Source organism: Candoia aspera, chromosome 5 (assembly GCF_035149785.1).
Source record: "Candoia aspera isolate rCanAsp1 chromosome 5, rCanAsp1.hap2, whole genome shotgun sequence".
In the NCBI taxonomy this organism is placed as follows: Eukaryota; Metazoa; Chordata; class Lepidosauria; order Squamata; family Boidae; genus Candoia; species Candoia aspera.
The window spans coordinates 101,034,304-101,053,874 of NC_086157.1; the positions used below are offsets into that span (position 1 = coordinate 101,034,304).

Sequence of the window (19,571 nt, forward strand, 5' to 3'; positions counted from 1 at the left end):
TGGAAAAAGCATGATGATGGGGAAAGACTGAATCTTAAAAATGATAGAAACCTGGCCAGGGAAAATAAATTTACTCTGAATGAGTTTAAATGCCTAAGGCCAGATAAACTGCACTTTGTACGTGTACTTTCTAGGCAGTCTTGACTCCTGGTGACTGCCCAGACAAGTCCCTGCAGTTTTCTTGACAAGATTTTGGAAGTGGTTTGCTATTGCCTTCTTCTTCTTAGGTTTGAGAGAGTGACTGGTCCAAACTCACCCAGCTGGATTTGTAGTTAAGGTGGGACTAGAATTCACGTTCTCCCAATTTGTAGTCCCGTGCCTTTAATTAGTGCATTGAAATGGCTCTCCCTGCATCTTAGGGTACTGAAACTAGCCAATGATCTGGCTGAACTTTTGTGCATTATTTTTGAGAAATCCTGAAGAACTAATGAAGTGCCAGATGACTGAAGGAAAGCAAATGTTTTCCCAGTCTTCAGGGTATGGGTGTGGGAGAGGATCTGGAAAACAGTCTGTTGGACATTGCCCAACAGACCTCATTTCATTTTTTGAATAGCTAAATTCCTTACATGATGGAAATGTGGTATACATTACTTACATATCTAGATTTTACAAAAGCCCTTGATAAACTACTCCATGACTTTCTGATTTGCTAATTAGTTAAAGTTAGGCTGGATGGAATATCAATTAAGTGGACTTATCATAATGAAGAAGACTGTATCAAAGGATAAATGATTCCTCATCAAACTGAAATGGAGGCATCAAGTGGTATCCACAAAGTTCAGTCCTGGGCCCTCCTCTTCAGTGCACTGATTAATTCCTTAAATAAAAAGGTAAAGGGAATACAAATGATACAAAACAATGTGGGACTGAAAACAGAAATCAAATTAAAAACAATTGGTTCAGATAAGGAGAATGTCATTTAACAGAGTTATACAGTATGCAAAGTTCTTCATTTAGGAAAAAAAGAAAGCATACATGCCATTATAGGATATGATATACCTGGCTTGACCGTAGTACTTGTGATAAAGATCTTGGAATAGTAATTAATTACAAACTGATTACAGGCGAGAAGTGAGATGTGGCTGCAAAAAAGGGGCATGAATTCTCGTAGAAGATTTTTAAAAATTCCTGACCATAAGAGCAGTTCAACAATGATACCAAATGGTAGATTCAAGCAAAGACTAGACAGCCATCTGCCTCAAATGTTTTATGTTGGATTCTTGTACTCAGCAGAGGGTTGAACTCAATGGCCTTATTGACCTACTCCAATTCTAGGATTCTGTGACTAGTTATGAGGTCTCATGCATTTTTCCCCCCTTTCTAACCTCAACCTAAATACCAGTAAAATAAGGGTGGGTTTCCTGGGAGGGTGGAGAGAAAGTATGTGCAAAAGGCCAACAAAATACATGAGATGCACATCAGAGGAATATGCCTCTTTCTTGCAAATTCTGTCTTTATTTTGAATTTTAGCCTCCAGTGGTGAGACCTGTATAAGGGGAAGATAATGTTAAGCATTACTGCTTGAGTATGTTCTCATAACTGAGTAAAACTTCTTCCTTTTTTTTTTAATCAATGGCAGAAGTTGTGAAACTCATTGGATGATTCCTTCCCTGATTGCCAATCAGAGGATACTGAGTCAGAACAGAGATAAGTGTTAAACTCCTATATAAGCTGAGGTTAGTCAAAACCCAGAGACATTTGAAAAGAATAAACATTTTATAGGAAACGTCTGCAGTGATTTTAACTATGACAAGTCTCCCAGTTTGGGTGTTCTTGCTTCTCACCTGCAACTTTTCTGCTTTTGCAGCCCCAGTGAATCCACAGATCAATGATGTTGACATGGATTTTGTGAAGGTAAATATGCATTCCAAATTGCTGAAATTTTAACTGAACTCTAACTTAACTGAACTCTAATTTTAACTATTCTCTCCTGGACTCTTTTTTCCCCTTGATATCATATTTGCCTTTGTGCCTCATGAGATCCAGTTTATCTTTTTACCCATATTTTGTGCATTGGTTTAGGGTTATTTAAGATAATGGGTTAGGCTCCATTTCTGCAAAGCAGCCTGTACTTCTTAAGTTTGCACCATCATTAAAAAAGCTAAATCTCTTTTGGAGTGCACTTGAAAGAAATCCTCTCTTTTGCTGGACTTTAGCCTTCAGATTTATGGAAACACCCTTCATCCTCTTCTCCAAAGCCATAGAATGATTTTTGATATGCTGGAGGTTGTGCCTTGCAGTATTATTTGTGCTTATATGAATGAGTAGAAAGGATCTGAGATCCACAGGTCTCATAAGTCCCATCAGTCTTTTTCTCACTTGATTTGTTTTAGAGTTAGCTTATTTTTTTAATGCAGAGTAACTTTACTTTTTTTCTTTCCTATCAGAATTATTTAAAGAATTTCTACCAATCCAAGGATGAGAAAAGCCCTAAGATCCGTATGGATGATGATGAAATCTTGACTAAAAATCTCAAAAAAATGCAAGAATTTTTTCACCTGAACGTGACTGGAAAGGCTGACCTGGAAACTTTGGTGATGATGAAGAAGCCCAGATGTGGTGTACCTGACTTGGGGTCATTTGTTCTTACATCAGGGAATCCTAAATGGCAGAAAACAGATATTACCTACAGGTAAAAGGATTAAGGTAGATTTTTTTTTAGCAGGTGTCTGCTTGAAGCATAAAAGTAGAGGTATCTGCATGGAAGGGGGACAAAAAAGTCAAGATGGCAACCATTTGATTGAATCCCCACACCTTTTATGTGTGTGTCACATGGTTGTGGCTGACATCTTCCCCTCGTTGAACCCCCTCCCCACAGACACCCCTAAATATTAGTTTTAAAGGTCTTAGCAGTCCATTTAGTGATGAGAAATGTCTATTAATGTTCTCCAAACTTCCTTATTTTATAGCACATTTTGCACTTTCAAGGGCCTATTTAACAGTAGGAGAGGCTTGGAAGCAGAATTCTCATTTAAACACCTCATGTGTGCAGACTTTTTTCTCAAGGCATCCTTGGCCATTTATTTTCACTACTGTTTTTTATCCACTCAAAGTAATGTCTAATTATGCTTGCCATAATATGTTACCTGATTGTATTTTCTGTCCTGAATAAAATACAGTCACGCTCCTGAATACCCTGAAACATCTTTTGAAATGGAATCTGAAACATTGCCCAACCCTAACATAGCCCACTATTTTGAGATCCCACCATATTATTTGGGTTACCTACTCCGGGACTGACCCCTTTAAGAATGCCTTTTATTTTGTTGTCCTGGCTTTTCTTGTTTATGAACTTCCTTTCAATTTTTATGTTTATTGCTTTTGAACATGGTTGTTTTTACAGATGATTTTATTTAAATTTTTATTGATCTCTTGTAGGCTGCACTAGGCTCCTCTGGGAAGAATAGCAGTCTAAAACTCACTTATTTATTTATTTATCTATCAATCAATCATATTTATATAGCCACCCATCTCACAAGTTAATATAATTAGCAGAATCAAGTAATGAAGCTTCTCTTAAATGCTGACAGCAGGAACAGATAATATTTTCCCAAGCCTCTTTCCCTGCACATAGCCATTTTAGTACATCTAGGATTAGCCTGGCCTCTCTCTGACATACAGTCTTTCTTTTCTTTTCTTTTTTAACTTAGTATTTATTTTCTGTAAGCAGAGAATGCTTATCAGTCAAGTAAAAGCTTCAGCATTTGATTTTGCTGGAAGCATATGAAGGCCATCACATCCAGTAAAGTCTCAAAAACAGCTTGTGGCTGGAAAGGAGGCAACTTTTGCACCAAATCACATCTAAATGCCTTTTAATGCAGTCTTCATTGTTTTAAAAAAGGAAACCCAAAGAGGAACTTCAAAGTATCAAATGAAGTCAGACCACAACAGTGAAAAGGAGATCCCTTTCTGCTCACTGCAGTCCAAGTCATGATTAGCCCTGCCTTTTGTTTTATTTAATTAAATGGAAAGATGCACACTACCTCAAGTCCTTATGAAGAAAGATTTAAATGTGTCCCAAAGGCCTTCTCAGATTCTATTTAATATGATTAATTTCTATTTTAGATTCAGTGATAAAGCACTGCTTTGTATGTAAAAGTTTCTGGCAGACAGAACTGGCATAACCCTGGCCTGGAATCCTGGAAAGTTGGTGCAACTACAATACTGGTTTAGATGGACCACTGTTCTGGTTGCCTAATGAATTTACTCCTATTTCATTTTAAAGGATTGTAAGCTACACTTCAGATATGCATCCATCTGATACAGATGAAGCCATCAGAAAAGCATTTGATGTCTGGAGCAATGTGTCACCTCTGACTTTCAAAAGAATGTATGATGGTGAAGCGGATATCATGATCTCTTTCGAAACCAGAGGTAACCACATAGGATTAGCACTGAGCTGAGCCTGCCTTCAGGGACCACTGTTTGAGCAAAGTTTAACTGCCTGATTGAACTCATTCCTTCTTCTACCTTCAGACCATGGTGATAATTCTCCTTTCGATGGTCCTGATGGAATACTAGCACATGCTTTTGAGCCAGGGAAACGCATTGGTGGAGACGCCCATTTTGATAAAGAAGAATTGTGGACAAAAGAAGGCTCAAGAGGTATACCTAAGTCATTCTTGAACTCAGTTCTGTAAACGTACAAATTATGCAGCTGAGGTTGATTTACAGATGCAGCCAGATGAGATGACAGAACTGGAAATATCTGCCAGCCTCACCAATATAGGCTGCAACCCCCAAGCAACTTGGATGAACATGACTAGGAATTATATCTTTACTTAAATTGTAGAACAGTAGTTATAGCAGGTAGTTGGCAGTCCCTGAGCAGGCTGACTGGTACAGAAATTAGACCCAATCCTATTTCAAATCTTGCATGCCTTCCCCTCTGTACAGAGAGGTTTCAGCTTTTCTCTTCCCATGCCCCCAGGTCTTTCGTGTTTGCATTCTATGCATTCCTATTCTCCTATCCAGACAATTCCCTCCTTGAGATTCTCCTGCCACTAATGGAGCCCTGGCATTGTTGTTATTATTGTTGTTGTTGTCACATCATCATTATCATCATCATCATCATCATCTTCATCACCATCAACATCACAGATGACTAGCATTGAATACTAAATCTGAGTCTCTGTACTTTCCTGCATAAATCAACCTGGGCAGCAGCGGTTCTAATGCAACTTTCCCCTCCCCTCACACTGCCTTCTCTATTGCAACAACTTTGTTCTGTTGCAAGCAATGGAAATGAAGTTTAGAAACATTTTTTTTTAGAGGGAAATGAAATGTGCTTTAATTGCCTAAACAAATCATGGGAGGGAGTCAACCCATCCCCCTTCCCTATCAACTATGATTACTAATCCTAGGTGGGACTATTCCTTTTTATATGCTAAATGTTGAAGGTTTTCCTTTTTTTTTTAATTTGAGGGAGGAGTAGATCAGTTGTGAATTTCTAATAGCTTTCTAAATGAAAATATGGTTTCCTTTTTCATTTTTTCTAGGCCGCAACCTATTTCTTGTTGCTGCTCATGAGTTTGGCCATTCACTGGGTCTGTCTCATTCCACGGATCCTGGGGCCTTGATGTATCCCACCTACTCCTACACAGAGCCAAGATCATTTCACCTTCCGCAGGATGATATCAATGGTATTCAAGCCATCTATGGTAAGGCCAAGAGAAATCAAATCTTAAATTGAATGGGGTGCTCTTAGAAAAGAAGGCATGCCCTTTGAAACTTGACTACCAAATGTAAATGATGTTTGCCAAGCAGTAAAAGTATTACTAACTGGGTCTATGCAAGCTCCTATTCATTTCAGTAGGATTTCCAAAGGAATAATCTCTGATACCTTGTAACTAGCTTATTCTCCCTAGTTATATTCTTTTAAAAAGTATCATAATTAATTGCATTATAGCTAGAATTCCCCACTACCAACAGACACACACTGAAATTTACTACCCCAAACACTAAATTTATAACTCAAATGCCCATAACTGCAATTGTTGTTGGTAGCTATTTGATAGATTCCATATCATTTTATATTTTTATTATTCAGGAAAATCAGATAGCCCAATACAACCAACTGGACCCACTACACCCAATGCGTGTTCTGCTAAGACTTCTTTTGATGCTGTTACCACCATGCGTGGAGAAATGTTTTTCTTTAAGGACCGGTAAATTGCATTGTTACAGTTTGGGTAATATTTTCCCAATAAATGGGATATGACCATTAGTTGTTATGATATGGACCCCCAGCTAAATTTTCCCTCCATGAAGAGATGTCCCATTTGGTAATATGCCACCTCTTTTTTACAATTAGGTATTTTTGGCGTAAGCACCCTCAGGAGTCATCTGTGGATATGCATTTCATCTCTCTTTTCTGGCCTACTCTGCCCTCCAGTATAGATGCTGCTTATGAGAACTTTGAAAAAGATCAAATGTTCATTTTTAAAGGTGAGTGATGAAAACACTTTGACTTCCTTTTAAATTTAATGGAACTTGCTTTTACCACAGGAAAAAATAAATAAACAAATTTGTTCAATTCACCAATGTCTACTTTGTTTTTCTCTCTCTCTCTCTTAGCTTATGCCAGTGTTTCTTAAACTTTTTTCTCACAGGACCCCTTCTCACATTTAAAAATTATGGAGGAACCCAAAACAGTTTTTGTTTGTATGGGTTATATTTATCAATCTTTACCACATTAAAAATTAAAATCGATGCATTCACTGCTGCTACCACTTCTCACAATTGTTTAATGGGATTTGAATATTGTATTATTTTTCAACATAGTTTGGCAGATAATTTTTGTTTTTGTGGACCCTTGAGAGGGTATTGGGGAACTCCCAGGGGTCTTAGAACCACACTTTAAGAAACACTGGCTTATACTAAGCCATAAACCACATTAACTGGGTTCATTGATCATGTTAAGCTGATAACCAAACAGACACACACACACACACACAGAGACATCACATTATGGCTTACTACAATGTCTGAGTTCATCCCAGTTGTTAAGTTGTTCAGAACTATTCATAGCCTAGTCTGACTTCGTGCTGGCATTCCCTTAGTGTGGCTGGATGGCACATAACTCAGTTCTTGATTGTACCTCATTTTTCAGCTTTTATTCCGGCCCTCCTCTGTATTTTACCAAAAGATACCTCTGCTGGCAATGCAGAACTAGATTTCAGCCTGCTGAAATGATCTGAGCCTGATTCCAACTCCATACAGCTGCCACTTTTGTTGTTGTTGTTAGGATGGTGCCAAGTCCATGGAGAACACAGAAGCCCCCTTTTTTCCTTACAACTATTTATTGCTAGAAATAGACACTCAGACCCCCGAGCTATGAGTGTCCATGTGTAGAATTTTGAGTATATAAAAAAAGCTTCATCTTTCTTTCAAAACCAGTATCCAGTTACTCCAGAGCAAGCCGTGCTCTCTACACTGAGGAGCAAATAGTAGCAAATTAGTGTTTTATATAGCTCTTTCAACTAAGATGTGCTGCATGTAACAATAGAAAACATGACAATGCTCAGAAGTGATCATTCTGTCTGCACTGAAATAATATTTTACTGTACTCTTAACCAAACTTCTTCTCTTCCTCTTCTTTAGGAAACAAATATTGGGCTCTAAATGCATATGATGTAACTATCCAGGCTCAAAGTATTTACAGTCTGGGATTACCAAAAAATGTGAAAAAAATTGATGCTGTATTTAGTGATCCAGAAGCTGGGAAGACCTATTTCTTCATTGGGAACAAGTACTGGAGGTATGGCTCAATGTTTTGCTTTCTATGTTGTTAGTCTTGAGGTATTAATCTTTAATAAGCAATGTAGAATAGTAATGTAGTATACTACTATAATAGTGTAGCAGTAAGATGGTAATCAAAAGCATCCACAAAGGAGGTCAAAATCTGCAAGATGGTGGGCATGGCATTGTGATCCAAGCCCAACCCCTATTGCACATGAATACAATATGAAAGTATAACATAGATTTCCCTTGACTAGCAGCATGCTAGTGGCTGGAGGAACACAGCCAATGAGAACATGCTAAAGGTACTTATGTTTCAATCCTGCTTAGATTGATCTGATCATATAAAGCAGGGTATTATCTACCATAAGGTCCTCTTAATGACTAATACATATGTGAATATTCTATCTGAATATTTGATTCAAAGGAAATGCAGTTGAACCATTGAATTTAATCAGTTTTTCCAAAGCAAAAAACAAGCAAATTGAATAAACCATGAACCTCCAAATCACCTGAATACGGGGGGAAAAAAATTCCCTAATTGATTCAAAAATCCAAACAGATTCACTTTGGATATCCATCAGCCAAATCTGGAAATACAAATTGAATCAGATCACAAATCCAGAGCAACCATTAGAAACAGATATTGCCTGATTTGCCCACTGTTCATACCTAATATTTGAACAAATACCTACAGCTTCTGAACTTTTTCTTTCATTTGAGGCACTTCCAATGATGGCATTAAGCATATGTCTCTGGATGTAAGAAAGGATGACTTTCTATTTGCCAGTCCCTTCTCAGGATGACTGTCTGAATCTTGACTGGCCCCCTGGGATGTGGCAGGAGGGCTCATTCAAATGTCTCTCCAAAGGTCATTTCTGTCATTTGAAAGGATATCAGACTGGATCCAGACTGTTAACTGAACTTATTTCCCACTGAAATCCATTGGACTTTAAGCATGATTAACTTCTTGACTGATTTCAGTGGGAACTAAATTTAGCCATCTTAAGCTGGACCCTTCCCACATTTCTTAATGGTAGGCAGCAGTTTCTGTCACGTGTCTGTCATCATAATCCAGAAGCTGAGAGTGGTTCTCATGATCCAGAGGGTGACTGATTCTCTGCACCTTCTTTAAAAATACTGTGATGACTAAACATCCAAAATTTGCAAATAGTTCTTGAAAACACCTGGCTGAACCTGTCTGGCATCAGAACTATGCAGGGTCAGGTCTGCATGGGAGATGTCCAGGGAATATCAGGACTATAAGCTAAACTGCAAAGTAAAAACAAAACAAAACAAAAACCAGAAGAAGGCAGTGGCAAGTCTTCATGGATATGTCCATGAAGTCATCAGGGCCACTCTCTTTTTTTAATGAGAAAAGTAAGTTCAGGAAATTTTCATTTTCTGCACTTGGCTTGGCTTGTTCAATTGATCATTACAAACTGATGGTAATAAGCTTCCTTTTCCTTGAATCCTTTTCCTTTAACTAAAGGGTTTTCTATATTGCATTTCAGTAATGATATTTGTTATCTTAATTCAGATATAATGAAATTGAACAAAGCATGGAAAAAGGATACCCTAGAAATATAGTCCAAGATTTTAAAGGAGTTAAACCCAGAATTGATGCTGCTTTATACAACAATGGTGAGTAAAGGAGTCAGTTGGCATATGGTAGAGAAACAAGGTTTACCTGGAACCCAGGATGATTTAATTTGTATTTATGTTGTCATCAGCATTATTAAATGCTTTCTTCCCAGAGTGATAGGACTTACATAATGTGTTTATATACTGCACTAGCCATTATAACTTTTAAATTTTCTGCATTTAGATGGCCCTTCATTTTAGATAGTTGTTCTTTAATACTCCTTCAACAGTTTTGAATTTTGTATTGTAATTGCTTAAGATAGCTATTGTCAATTTTATAATGTTTTCAGTTTTTACTGCTGTCGTATTGTTCACTGGTTCTGGAGTGTATTCACTAAATATTTCCTGGATGTTAAACCAAGCAAGTTATCATGCCACAAGTTCTTGGTTTGCACTGTCTCTATTTCCCTTTTTTTTGGGGGGGGGGGGGGGGGCTTTGCTAACAATATTTATCTTCATTTTAAAAAATCACAAAAGACTTGTGGACCTTAAGGATTAGCGAATTTATGAAAGCATAAGTGCACAAAAGCTCATATCATCCATTAATTCAGCAAATGAAAATAAATCAAGCTGTAGCTGTATCCATGCATGGCCTTAAAGCTAAGGTTTGCTGAACCACGTTTTATTAAATAAAATGCTAGCAGTAATGACTTATAGACTAAATCACAATTGGTTGCATTCCTATGGTTGGTTGTTTTGTGGTTTAACATGTTCCATGAATCCAGACATTAATATCTGTAAATCATGCTGTATGACTTACATGTTGGGTATGTTGTATAAGCCCAATCAATCACTGATTCATAAACTATGCTTAAGCAAGCCATAGTTTGGTCAATATATAATCCAAGACTCAAAATAAGCAGACAAGATGTTCATTTGTTTTTTTTATTTTATGTGTTACTATTGGCTTAAAGTTACAGGATCTCAGCCTATCTTAAGAACAAAGTCTCTTATTTATTTGTTTGTTTGTTTTTCAAATTTAGTCACTGCCCATCTCACTCAAAGTTTTATATTGTCATTAATAGTTTTTGCATACCTAGCTCAATCTTCCTAAATTCACATTAGAAATCTGTAAATCTGCAAAGAGGAAGCTTTTCTTTGGGCCTGAAAAAAAAGAGATTCTTTGTTTATGCTTCTTTCTTTTTTCTCCCCAGGGCATATCTATTTCTTCCGAGGAATTAGAGTGTATCAGTTTGACCCTGAGAGCAGAAGAATTGTTCACCCCATTCAAAGGAGCAATTATTGGCTGAATTGTTAAAGCATTTACAGTAATCAATGCTACCTATTAATTATACCTAATTCTGATGTACAGACAACAGACTTCAACAAGCTTGATTGAGAACGCACTAATAACCTGTGGCTTTGTTTTTCATCTAAATGTAAAGCAAGTTCAGCTGAATAATTCCATTAAAGTCTAATAGTGATTGTGTTCCATCTCCACTTGGATTTTACATTTGTTTTTATGTATATTTTAATGGTAATTTTAGGTGGTTATGTTTTTAGTGTTATTTTATTGTAAACCACCCAGAGTCCCCATTGGGGGAGTTGGGCAGTGATATAAATTTAATAATAAATAAATAAATAAATAAATAATCTATTCTGCTCTCCTATAAAGTATTTGTTGTGAATGATATGGTATTTGCTTCTTTTGTTTTATCTCATGCAAATTCTACTACAGTATACAAGAATTTCATTGCTGTACGCCGGAGTAATTGATTTAAGACATTTACAAGGTGCTAGCTAAATTGGCCAAAAGCATAAAAGAAGAAAATATTTGTCCACATTTCTGCTGGTGCACACTTCCACATACATATCACTTCATTTATCATGAATTGATTTGGGAAGTTACAGATCACAGTTGAAAATGTTAATTCACAATGCAAAAACACTGCATTTATACTTAATGTGAGGCAGTGTGAGAAATTCACATCTGCTGTTTGATGCATAATGCTACTCACAGATGTAAAAATCTCCAGCACCAGATCTTCATAGTACAATCATCCAATGATGAATCTGGACTTTTAGCTAACCTGATTTTGAGGAAAAAAATGTAGCTGAAGTATTTTACAGTCTAGATATATTATGCACTCCATAATGTACACATCATATTGCTATTGTTTCCCCATCACAATGTGTCCTATAGAATTGGATCTGTATATTTAAGCCTGTAGGTTTAAACAGATCTGAAAAAAGTGGACCCTGCACCTACAGGAAAATGCTACGAAGAAGGGGGAAAAAAAGCCTGTAGGTTGCTCTTCATGGAAGAAAGTCCTGATAATGACCACTGTGTGTTTTAGAAAGAATGGAAATATTGGTAGGGTAACAATTCTGGATTAGACAAGACTCTTATTTGTTCCCTTTAAATGTCTGCAGAGATGCAACATGATATTCTGTGTAGGTTGCATTTGTTAGATGACTTATAAACAACTATAAGGCAAAATTGCCATCCATTCAGTGACAATTCCTGGTGGCTGTTTAGATAAAATCTCAGAGTTTCCTTGGTACAGCATGAAAGCAGTCTTCCAATACTGATCAAATTTTCTTCCTATTCCCTGAATGTTTTCTTCCCTTTTGGAAGGCCTTTTTGTTTTCTTCATTCTCAGGATACCCTATTTTGGGGGACAATGTTTCTGAACTTTCTATTATGGTTATGAGGAGATAAAGGCTACTAGTAACCTTGTTTATCCATCACTCTGCAGCTTCCCAGACAACCCACATTTCCTGCTTTGCCTCTGCCCCATGGGCAGAGTTGCTTCATTTTGTCCTCCCTTTACCTGGATCTAGTTCTCACACAGTCAGTGAAAAAACATGATAACAAATCTGACTATTGCAAAAGCAAGGAACGGAGAGATCAAAAGAGGGGGACAAGCAGGAAGGAAAAGGAAATGCGAGAGGGTCTGAGCACAACAAACAAAATGCAAGAAGGCTGTTTTGGTAAATAGAGCTAGTACCTGAGTTGCAGCAGGTGCTGAAATTCTTTTAGTTATGGCTTCCTAACCTGTTTCCATAAGTATTACTTATTACTTGGTCCTTGGATTTTCTAATGATATTGTTTGAGTGGCTCCAGTGCTAGATGGAAGCCAATAGTGAGAAATAGTATGAGAAACTGAGGAAACTGCAGATTACCAGAAAGATGATTGTGCAAATGAATGTCAAACCAAATCCCACATAATGTTTGGCCATTTCACAGCCAAAGCAAGAAACCCACCACATCCCCCATAAAAAAACAGGCCAAGCTTTGATCTCGCTGTTTTGGCCACCATCTTGACCATATGCTGTAGATGCTCCTGAGATCCATCATAATCTAGCAATTAAGATGCTGCACTGGGACCAGTGGTAGTCCAAGCCTACCTTCAGCCATGGACACTTACTGGATACCTTTGGGTCACTCAGTGTCTCTCAGCCTAACCTACTCCATAGGACTGTATTTTGGGGATAAAATAGGATGGAGTTCAATATATACGCCATCTTAAGGAAAATCAGGCTAAATATCCAACAAATAAAGAAATTCCATAGGGGTGCTCAGTTTGGGGGAGGGGGGCAAGGAGCACATTTGCCCTTTGAGAGGCATGTTAGAAATCATTTACAACATGACATTATTTATTTATTTATTTATTTATTTAGTATTCAAATTTAATTTAAGTCCCTCCCACCAGCTTGGAATTTTATACCCTCTTGGATTTTATATTTCTTTATTGCATTTTATAATAATTGTAATGTGTCTGGTTTTATGAGATTTTAACGTTTATGATCATAGTTTGATTTTATTGTAAACCGCCCAGAGTCCCTCTCTTGGGGGAGATGGGCGGTAATTAAATTTGAATAATAAATAATTAAATTTGAATAATAAATAAATAAATAAATATGACGTGATGTGTGTTTTACACTTTCCCTTTTGGGTACAGTGAAAATTACAATTTGGGAATGCATTCTGAAAGTTTCTGTTGGCCATTCCAGACTATTGGCCCTCCAGTGGAGCCCTGTGGCCTCTGGGAGATGCATCTCTGGAATGAATGTTGGTTTCTTGGCAGCAATACTGAAGTGCATTGCCATTGCTTTCTTCCAGCCTGGCATTTTTGGCTTCCCAATCTAGCTAGAACCTAAGAATTTTCTAATGGTGTCTATGAATCTTAATGCATTTATGTTATACTTTAATTCCCCCAGCTCCAAAACAAAGCCAACAAATTTGGTCCCCCCAGTCCAGTGATGGTGCTTCTACTCTCCCTGGAGACCCAGGAGGTACAATTAATGGAAAAAGTGTCCATCCCTGCTTTAAAATTCCATGCAGCTCTGTAGAACAAAGCAATCATCCCTCCCTCCTGGGCTCATCTTCACTCTGATTTGGAAAAGGAAATCAAGTAAGTTGTTGGGGTCAAAATTGCAGGGTAAATCAGTGAAAAAAAAGATTTGGCAATATGAGTTCTGCAGAACTCTGAATTGCAATAGGAAAGAAAGAAACAGTAATCTCGTAAAACGTTTGCAAACAGCAGTTGTGACATTACTCTAAGTCAGCTAGGGTAAAATTCCTTGAGGGTTTAGATCAGTGTTTCTCAACCTTGGCCACTCCCAGAATTCTGGGAGTTCAAGTCCATACATCTCCAAGTGGCCAAGGTTGGGAAAAACTGCATTAACGGCTATAAGGCTTAAAGCACCATTTTGATTCTACACCACCACCCCTCCCCACATTTCCAGAAATGGCATAACAGGCCAAACATTTTAGGCTTATCCACTTTGGGGGAGCTCTGCAGATTGGAAAAGGTATGCTGGCTGGCCACATACAGCTTCCAAGACATTTTTACATTCCTACTATATGCTTCAAAACCAAAATGGCTGTGTTCACAACACATTCTTTGCCATAATGTGGCTTGTTTGGTTCTCCTTAATGTGTTGTGCAAACATTTCTAATCATGGTTTATTCAGCAAACCAGAGTTAACTGAGAATTTTCACAAACGGTAATCTCATTTTGAGGAGAGATACACAGGTTTGTACTATGAATCACCATGCTTCCAAGCATTTAATCCTTGACAGCTTTATTTACAAGCACTGGAAAACAAAAACTTGAAAGAAGGCTTTCTTAGTAGTTGGATCTCTTTTGTAAAAAACAGCAACAAAAACCTCAGCTTACTTTAATCTCCCAGAAGAGTTTCCCCCAGCAAGGAAATGCAATTTTATTTAAACAGGGCTTTGGCCCTAAACTAATTTTAAATATGATATATTTGGATAGAGATTATTGTTTTATTGTTTGATGCTTTGCCCTTATGGATTTTTTTCACTTTGCATCTAACTGCTCTTTTGGTGTTCACTCAACATGCTTATCTTGTTTAGATTTTTTTTTTAACTTAGTGTATGCTATATAAATAAAACTGTTCAGTTAGTTGTGAACCTGCAAGATAAATAACAGATATGCAGAGGGATCCATGAGGGAGGATCAAAAAAAGTCAAGATGGTTGCTATGACAATACAGTGGAAGCCCTGCCCTTTCCCTATCAGTTGCACAATGCATGTGAAAAAAGGCAGTGTTTCAATCACATGATCATGACTGACTTCAGACTTTTTGGGGGCCTCCTGTGGAGGCCTCTGGACACTAATCCAGCAACCAGTTCTCTGGAATAGAAGGTTTTTAAGCCTAATCTCTCAGAGACCCCCTCAAGGCTCCACTGCAGGCTAAGAGAGATGTTCCTGGAAAATTCCTGTTTATAAGGAACTCAGGGTTGGTCTCCTACTCATGAGGAGTACTGCTTTTGGCTGTTTAGGAAGGGTCTACTATGTTTTGCAGCAAACTGTATCTGTGCCCTCTGACATCTGTGTTCCTTGGTTTCTGTGTTAAAGTCAGAGAGAGAGAAAACTCTTCACTGCTTGAACAGGGATTGCAGAGTATCTCTCCCTCAAGGGATTAGGATTCTCCTGGTTTGTCTCAGGATTTCTTGGAGCAAGCACCTAATGGTTGACTTTCAGCTCCTATTTCCAAAAAAGGATGCAGAATACAATTTAATTTCTTATCCACCAATGCTCAAATGCCTTATTCACCTTAACACTCCTTGTAGAGTTTGGTTCTTCTGTGGCCCACCTTTCCCATTTTGAGATTGGTAAAGGCATAAAATAAATTTTAAAATATATAGCTTATGCCTGCTCAGGAAACGGCAGTCTCGTGTGGGAGTGCACTTAAGGTAAGTATGAAGAATGGACCACATTCTGGCTCTTTTGGGTCTAATTTATTTGCTAATCAGCAAGGCATGTTATGCCATTAACCGGATGATATGCTGCACGGGAATAGACCGTTGGTTAGGCAAGAATCATAAACGAAACAAATCAAAACAGAAGTATTGCCTCAGTGTGATGAAATACACGGAGACAGGAAACAGTGTTGATTCTACATTTTCAAAGAAAATATCTCATGTGGTTTTGCTTTAGTTAAGCCATTAATCAAGCATTTTCCAGGCACATTTAGAATTTTTGAAGTGCATCATTTTGAAGACTTTCTTGGGACAAATGTCTTCTATGACCTTAGATACACAATATTTTTCTTTAAATCATCCTCCTTTTAAAAAAAAAAGGGGGGGGATATCTTTATCTCTTTTTACTAAACCATGAGTTTACTACAGGTTAAAATAGGCCAAAATAGTATCAAAAAACTACAAAGATATCCTGGTAACATTTCATTTATGTAAAAACATCACCAACATATCAAGACAATGGTTAACAGGTCTGTCTGGACCATGCAAGTAGGAGGGAATTTGGGGTTTGCACATAGCTAAAATACATTCTGCATAGTTTCTCTTTTATGCTTTTTTTCTAATCTTATGATTATAATCTTATCTTGGCTGATCTCAGAAGCTAAACAGGATCAGATCTGGCTAATACTTGGATGTAAATCCACCACGAAAATTGCTAAGGCTGTAAATTAGAATGAGAAGTTGAAAAAAGCAACAGAAAAATACATCTAAACTGTTGCTTAAAAAACCCTACCTCATGGGAGTCTTTACATTTAAGCTAATACAATATTTGATTATTACTTTATGACCACTGTTTAACAGACAATCTTGGACAGATATGCTGAGATAACATGATCTTCTCTCCCAGATAGTAAATATTATTGTGTCAAACTTTTTTTTTTTAATCAATGTATACCTTCTTGAAATCAATTTTTTTGGGTCGGGGGGTGCTTTCACATCATTCTTGACTCTTGGCAATTGCCTGGACAGGTTCTTGCAGTTTTCTTGGCACCATTTTCATCACTGGTGTGCCACTGCCTTCTTCCTAAGGCTGAGAGAGATGGCCTGGCCCAAAGTCACCCAGTGGGCAGGACTAAAAGTCACAGTCTCCCAGTTTCTAGCCTGGTGCCTTTAACAACACCAAACAGATACTTGAGGCCAAATTAATGTAGGTAATATCATATTCCTAAATTCTGAGATCTCTTTGCATTGTTTTCTATCATACATTATTATCATTTTTGTCAGTTTCTGAAGGACAGCTATCCAAAAACTACAATGAATTGTTTGGGCATATTTATACGACCCCCTTTCAGCTTGAAGATGCCCTTTCTAACCATTCTCTGATGACAGTTCTTCTCATCCCTAGCCCATAGCCAAGGCCAGCTATCTTTGGGTTTTTCTGATCCAGTGTGGAAGTAGTGCTTCCCATCTTCTCCCAACACAAAGCTTGTTATCTAAGACTAAGTGACTTCAGTGACAATTGCAGCAGAAATTGGAATCTTCCCAACAACTATTGACTGGGATTGGTTGCTATGGAAATGCCTACTCCTCTCCAGTCTCCGCCATCTTCCCTCCATGGCCATTTTGTGGTGATGTCAGGAGAGAAGTAACAGCACTTACATTTCTAGAGAAATCTCCCAAAATTCTTTCTCTAGCAATTTTGGTGCTGCTGTTGCTAAATCAAGTAGAACAGTGGTCTTGGTATCACTACAGAAAAGTACAGATCAGGATCTCTGTAAAGTGAAATCTGGCAGATGATTATTCCTGCCGGTCTAGTCATCTGTCTAAACCAAACCCTCCACCAGCACCAGACCATATTACAGGGAGTGACTTTTGAGCTAGGGTCAGCTAGAAAATGCACCAATTGCTGAACTTTACCTTGGCCCACTTAAACTGTTATGATAGATTACTAAGGCAGAGTAGTGACCAGTTATGGGTCAGAGAATATTATGCTGGCATATTTTGTACCACCTCCTGGAGAAAGCCATGTTAAACTGGCTATCTGGATGTGCCCTTTGATAATCTGCATTTTATGTTCCTTCTCAGCTCTGGGTTTACCGACCTGATAATTTTAGATGATGTCTGTCAAGTTCAGGGTTACTATCTTGCCTGAAGCTGTTCCTGTATATGATCATGTGCTATTTCCTTGGAGATTATACATACTTGATTCACTATTATTCTCTTTCAAATCAGACAGTACTCCCTCTATTACTATATGATGAAATCTGTCCTTCCCATGAAGAAGAACCCATTCAGGAGCCTCTTTCATCAGCAACTTGGTACCTCTTAGAATGCTCAATCATCAGGCACCACCCCGTTAGAAACAAATTGTTATATATTGTGTGATTTCAAGACATGTCTTGCTAAATTGCTCAACAGAGGAAATACTACAAACTTGTGGTTAATGATGAATTCAAGATGATTAGCTGCTGCTGGGTAGAAAGATCAAAAGTGTTATTTCTCCATCTCTCACTTATGAGTACCCATGGTGGCATCTAGCTACTGGAAGTTTGTTTCATCCAAAATATACATAACACATTTCACTGCTTCTGTGTCACTCACTCTCTCCTTTCCCTGCTTGTGAAGGTTACTCAGTTTTGTCCAAAAGAGTAGAAATTGTTAAGCACGGGGGAAAGCCATCTGTCAGAGTGATGATAACTGCATCATACGCAAGGTCGAACAGGCATTAACATCAATTATTTCCAAGATTCCTTGGGATGGGGAAATTGGTCAGGTTTGACTTTGCTCACTCTTTCAAGGTTAAATTTGGTCATACAAATGCACATACACATTTCACACAAAGACAGAGACATTTATATTTGTGTGATGTGTCACCCAGATGGTCTCCCAATATATGTATTGCTTTATGCGTTCCCTTAATATACCAGTTGCTGCACTCACTTTTCCTAGTGGACAAGCAATTCACCCTAATCTAAGGACTCTAAGTGTGGAGTGTTTTATGTACATCTCTTTTCTGAGCTGTGAACTGTATCATAAAATCCTCATGCCAGTTTCCCTTGCATAAAGATAAAATAGGAACTTATCCCTGAGTAAGTTAATAATAATTATTCTTCTTCATCATCATCATCATCATCATCATCATCATCTGTTGTTGTTTATTCATTCAGTTGCTTCCGACTCTTCATGACTTCATGGACCAGCCCACGCCAGAGCTTCCTGTCTGTCGTCAACACCCCCAACTCCCACAGGGACAAATCCATCACCTCTAGAATATCATCCATCCACCTTGCCCTTAGCCGGCCCCTCTTCCTTTTGCCTTCCACTCTCCCTAGCATCAGCATCTTCTCCAGGCTGTCCTGTCTTCTCATTATGTGGCCAAAGTATTTCAGTTTGGCCTTTCATATCATTCCCTCAAGTGAGCAGTCTGGCTTTATTTCCTGGAGAATGGACTGGTTTGATCTTCTGGCAGTCCAAGGCACTCTCAGAATTTTCCTCCAACACCACAGTTCAAAAGCATCGATCTTCCTTCTCTCAGCCTTCCTTATGGTCCAGCTCTTGCAGCCATATGTTACTACGGGGAACACCGTTGCTTTAACTATGCGGACCTTTGTTGTCAGTGTGATGTCACTGCTCTTGACTATTTTATTGAGATTTGTCATTGCTCTTCTCCCAAGGATTAAGCGTCTTCTGATTTCCTGACTGCAGTCAGCATCTGCAGTAACCTTCGCACCTAGAAACACAAAGTCTTTCACTGCTTCTACATTTTCTCCCTCTATTTGCCAGTTATCAATCAAGCTGGTTGCCATAATCTTGGTTTTTTTGAGGTTTAGCTGCAAGCCAGCTTTTGCACTTTCTTCTTTCACCTTCATCATAAGGCTCTTCAGTTCCTCTTCACTTTCAGCCATCAAAGTGGTATCATCTGCATATCTGAGACTGTTAATGTTTCTTCCAGTGATTTTAACTCCAGCCTTGGATTCCTCAAGCCCAGCATGTCGCATGATGTGTTCTGTGTA

The 19,571-nt window shown here is 38.1% G+C and overlaps 1 protein-coding gene across 1 annotated transcript; it reads left to right on the plus strand.

The window, feature by feature from the left end:
• Positions 1 to 1,714: 1,714 nt before the first annotated feature.
• On the plus strand, positions 1,715 to 10,798 carry MMP8 (matrix metallopeptidase 8). Its single transcript, XM_063305847.1, has 10 exons — positions 1,715 to 1,854; positions 2,388 to 2,632; positions 4,226 to 4,374; positions 4,477 to 4,605; positions 5,499 to 5,660; positions 6,050 to 6,167; positions 6,314 to 6,447; positions 7,603 to 7,759; positions 9,281 to 9,384; positions 10,539 to 10,798. Exons 1-10 carry the CDS (start codon positions 1,747 to 1,749, stop codon positions 10,640 to 10,642), a joined length of 1,410 nt encoding a protein of 469 aa, XP_063161917.1. The 5' UTR covers positions 1,715 to 1,746; the 3' UTR covers positions 10,643 to 10,798.
• Positions 10,799 to 19,571: the final 8,773 nt, after the last annotated feature.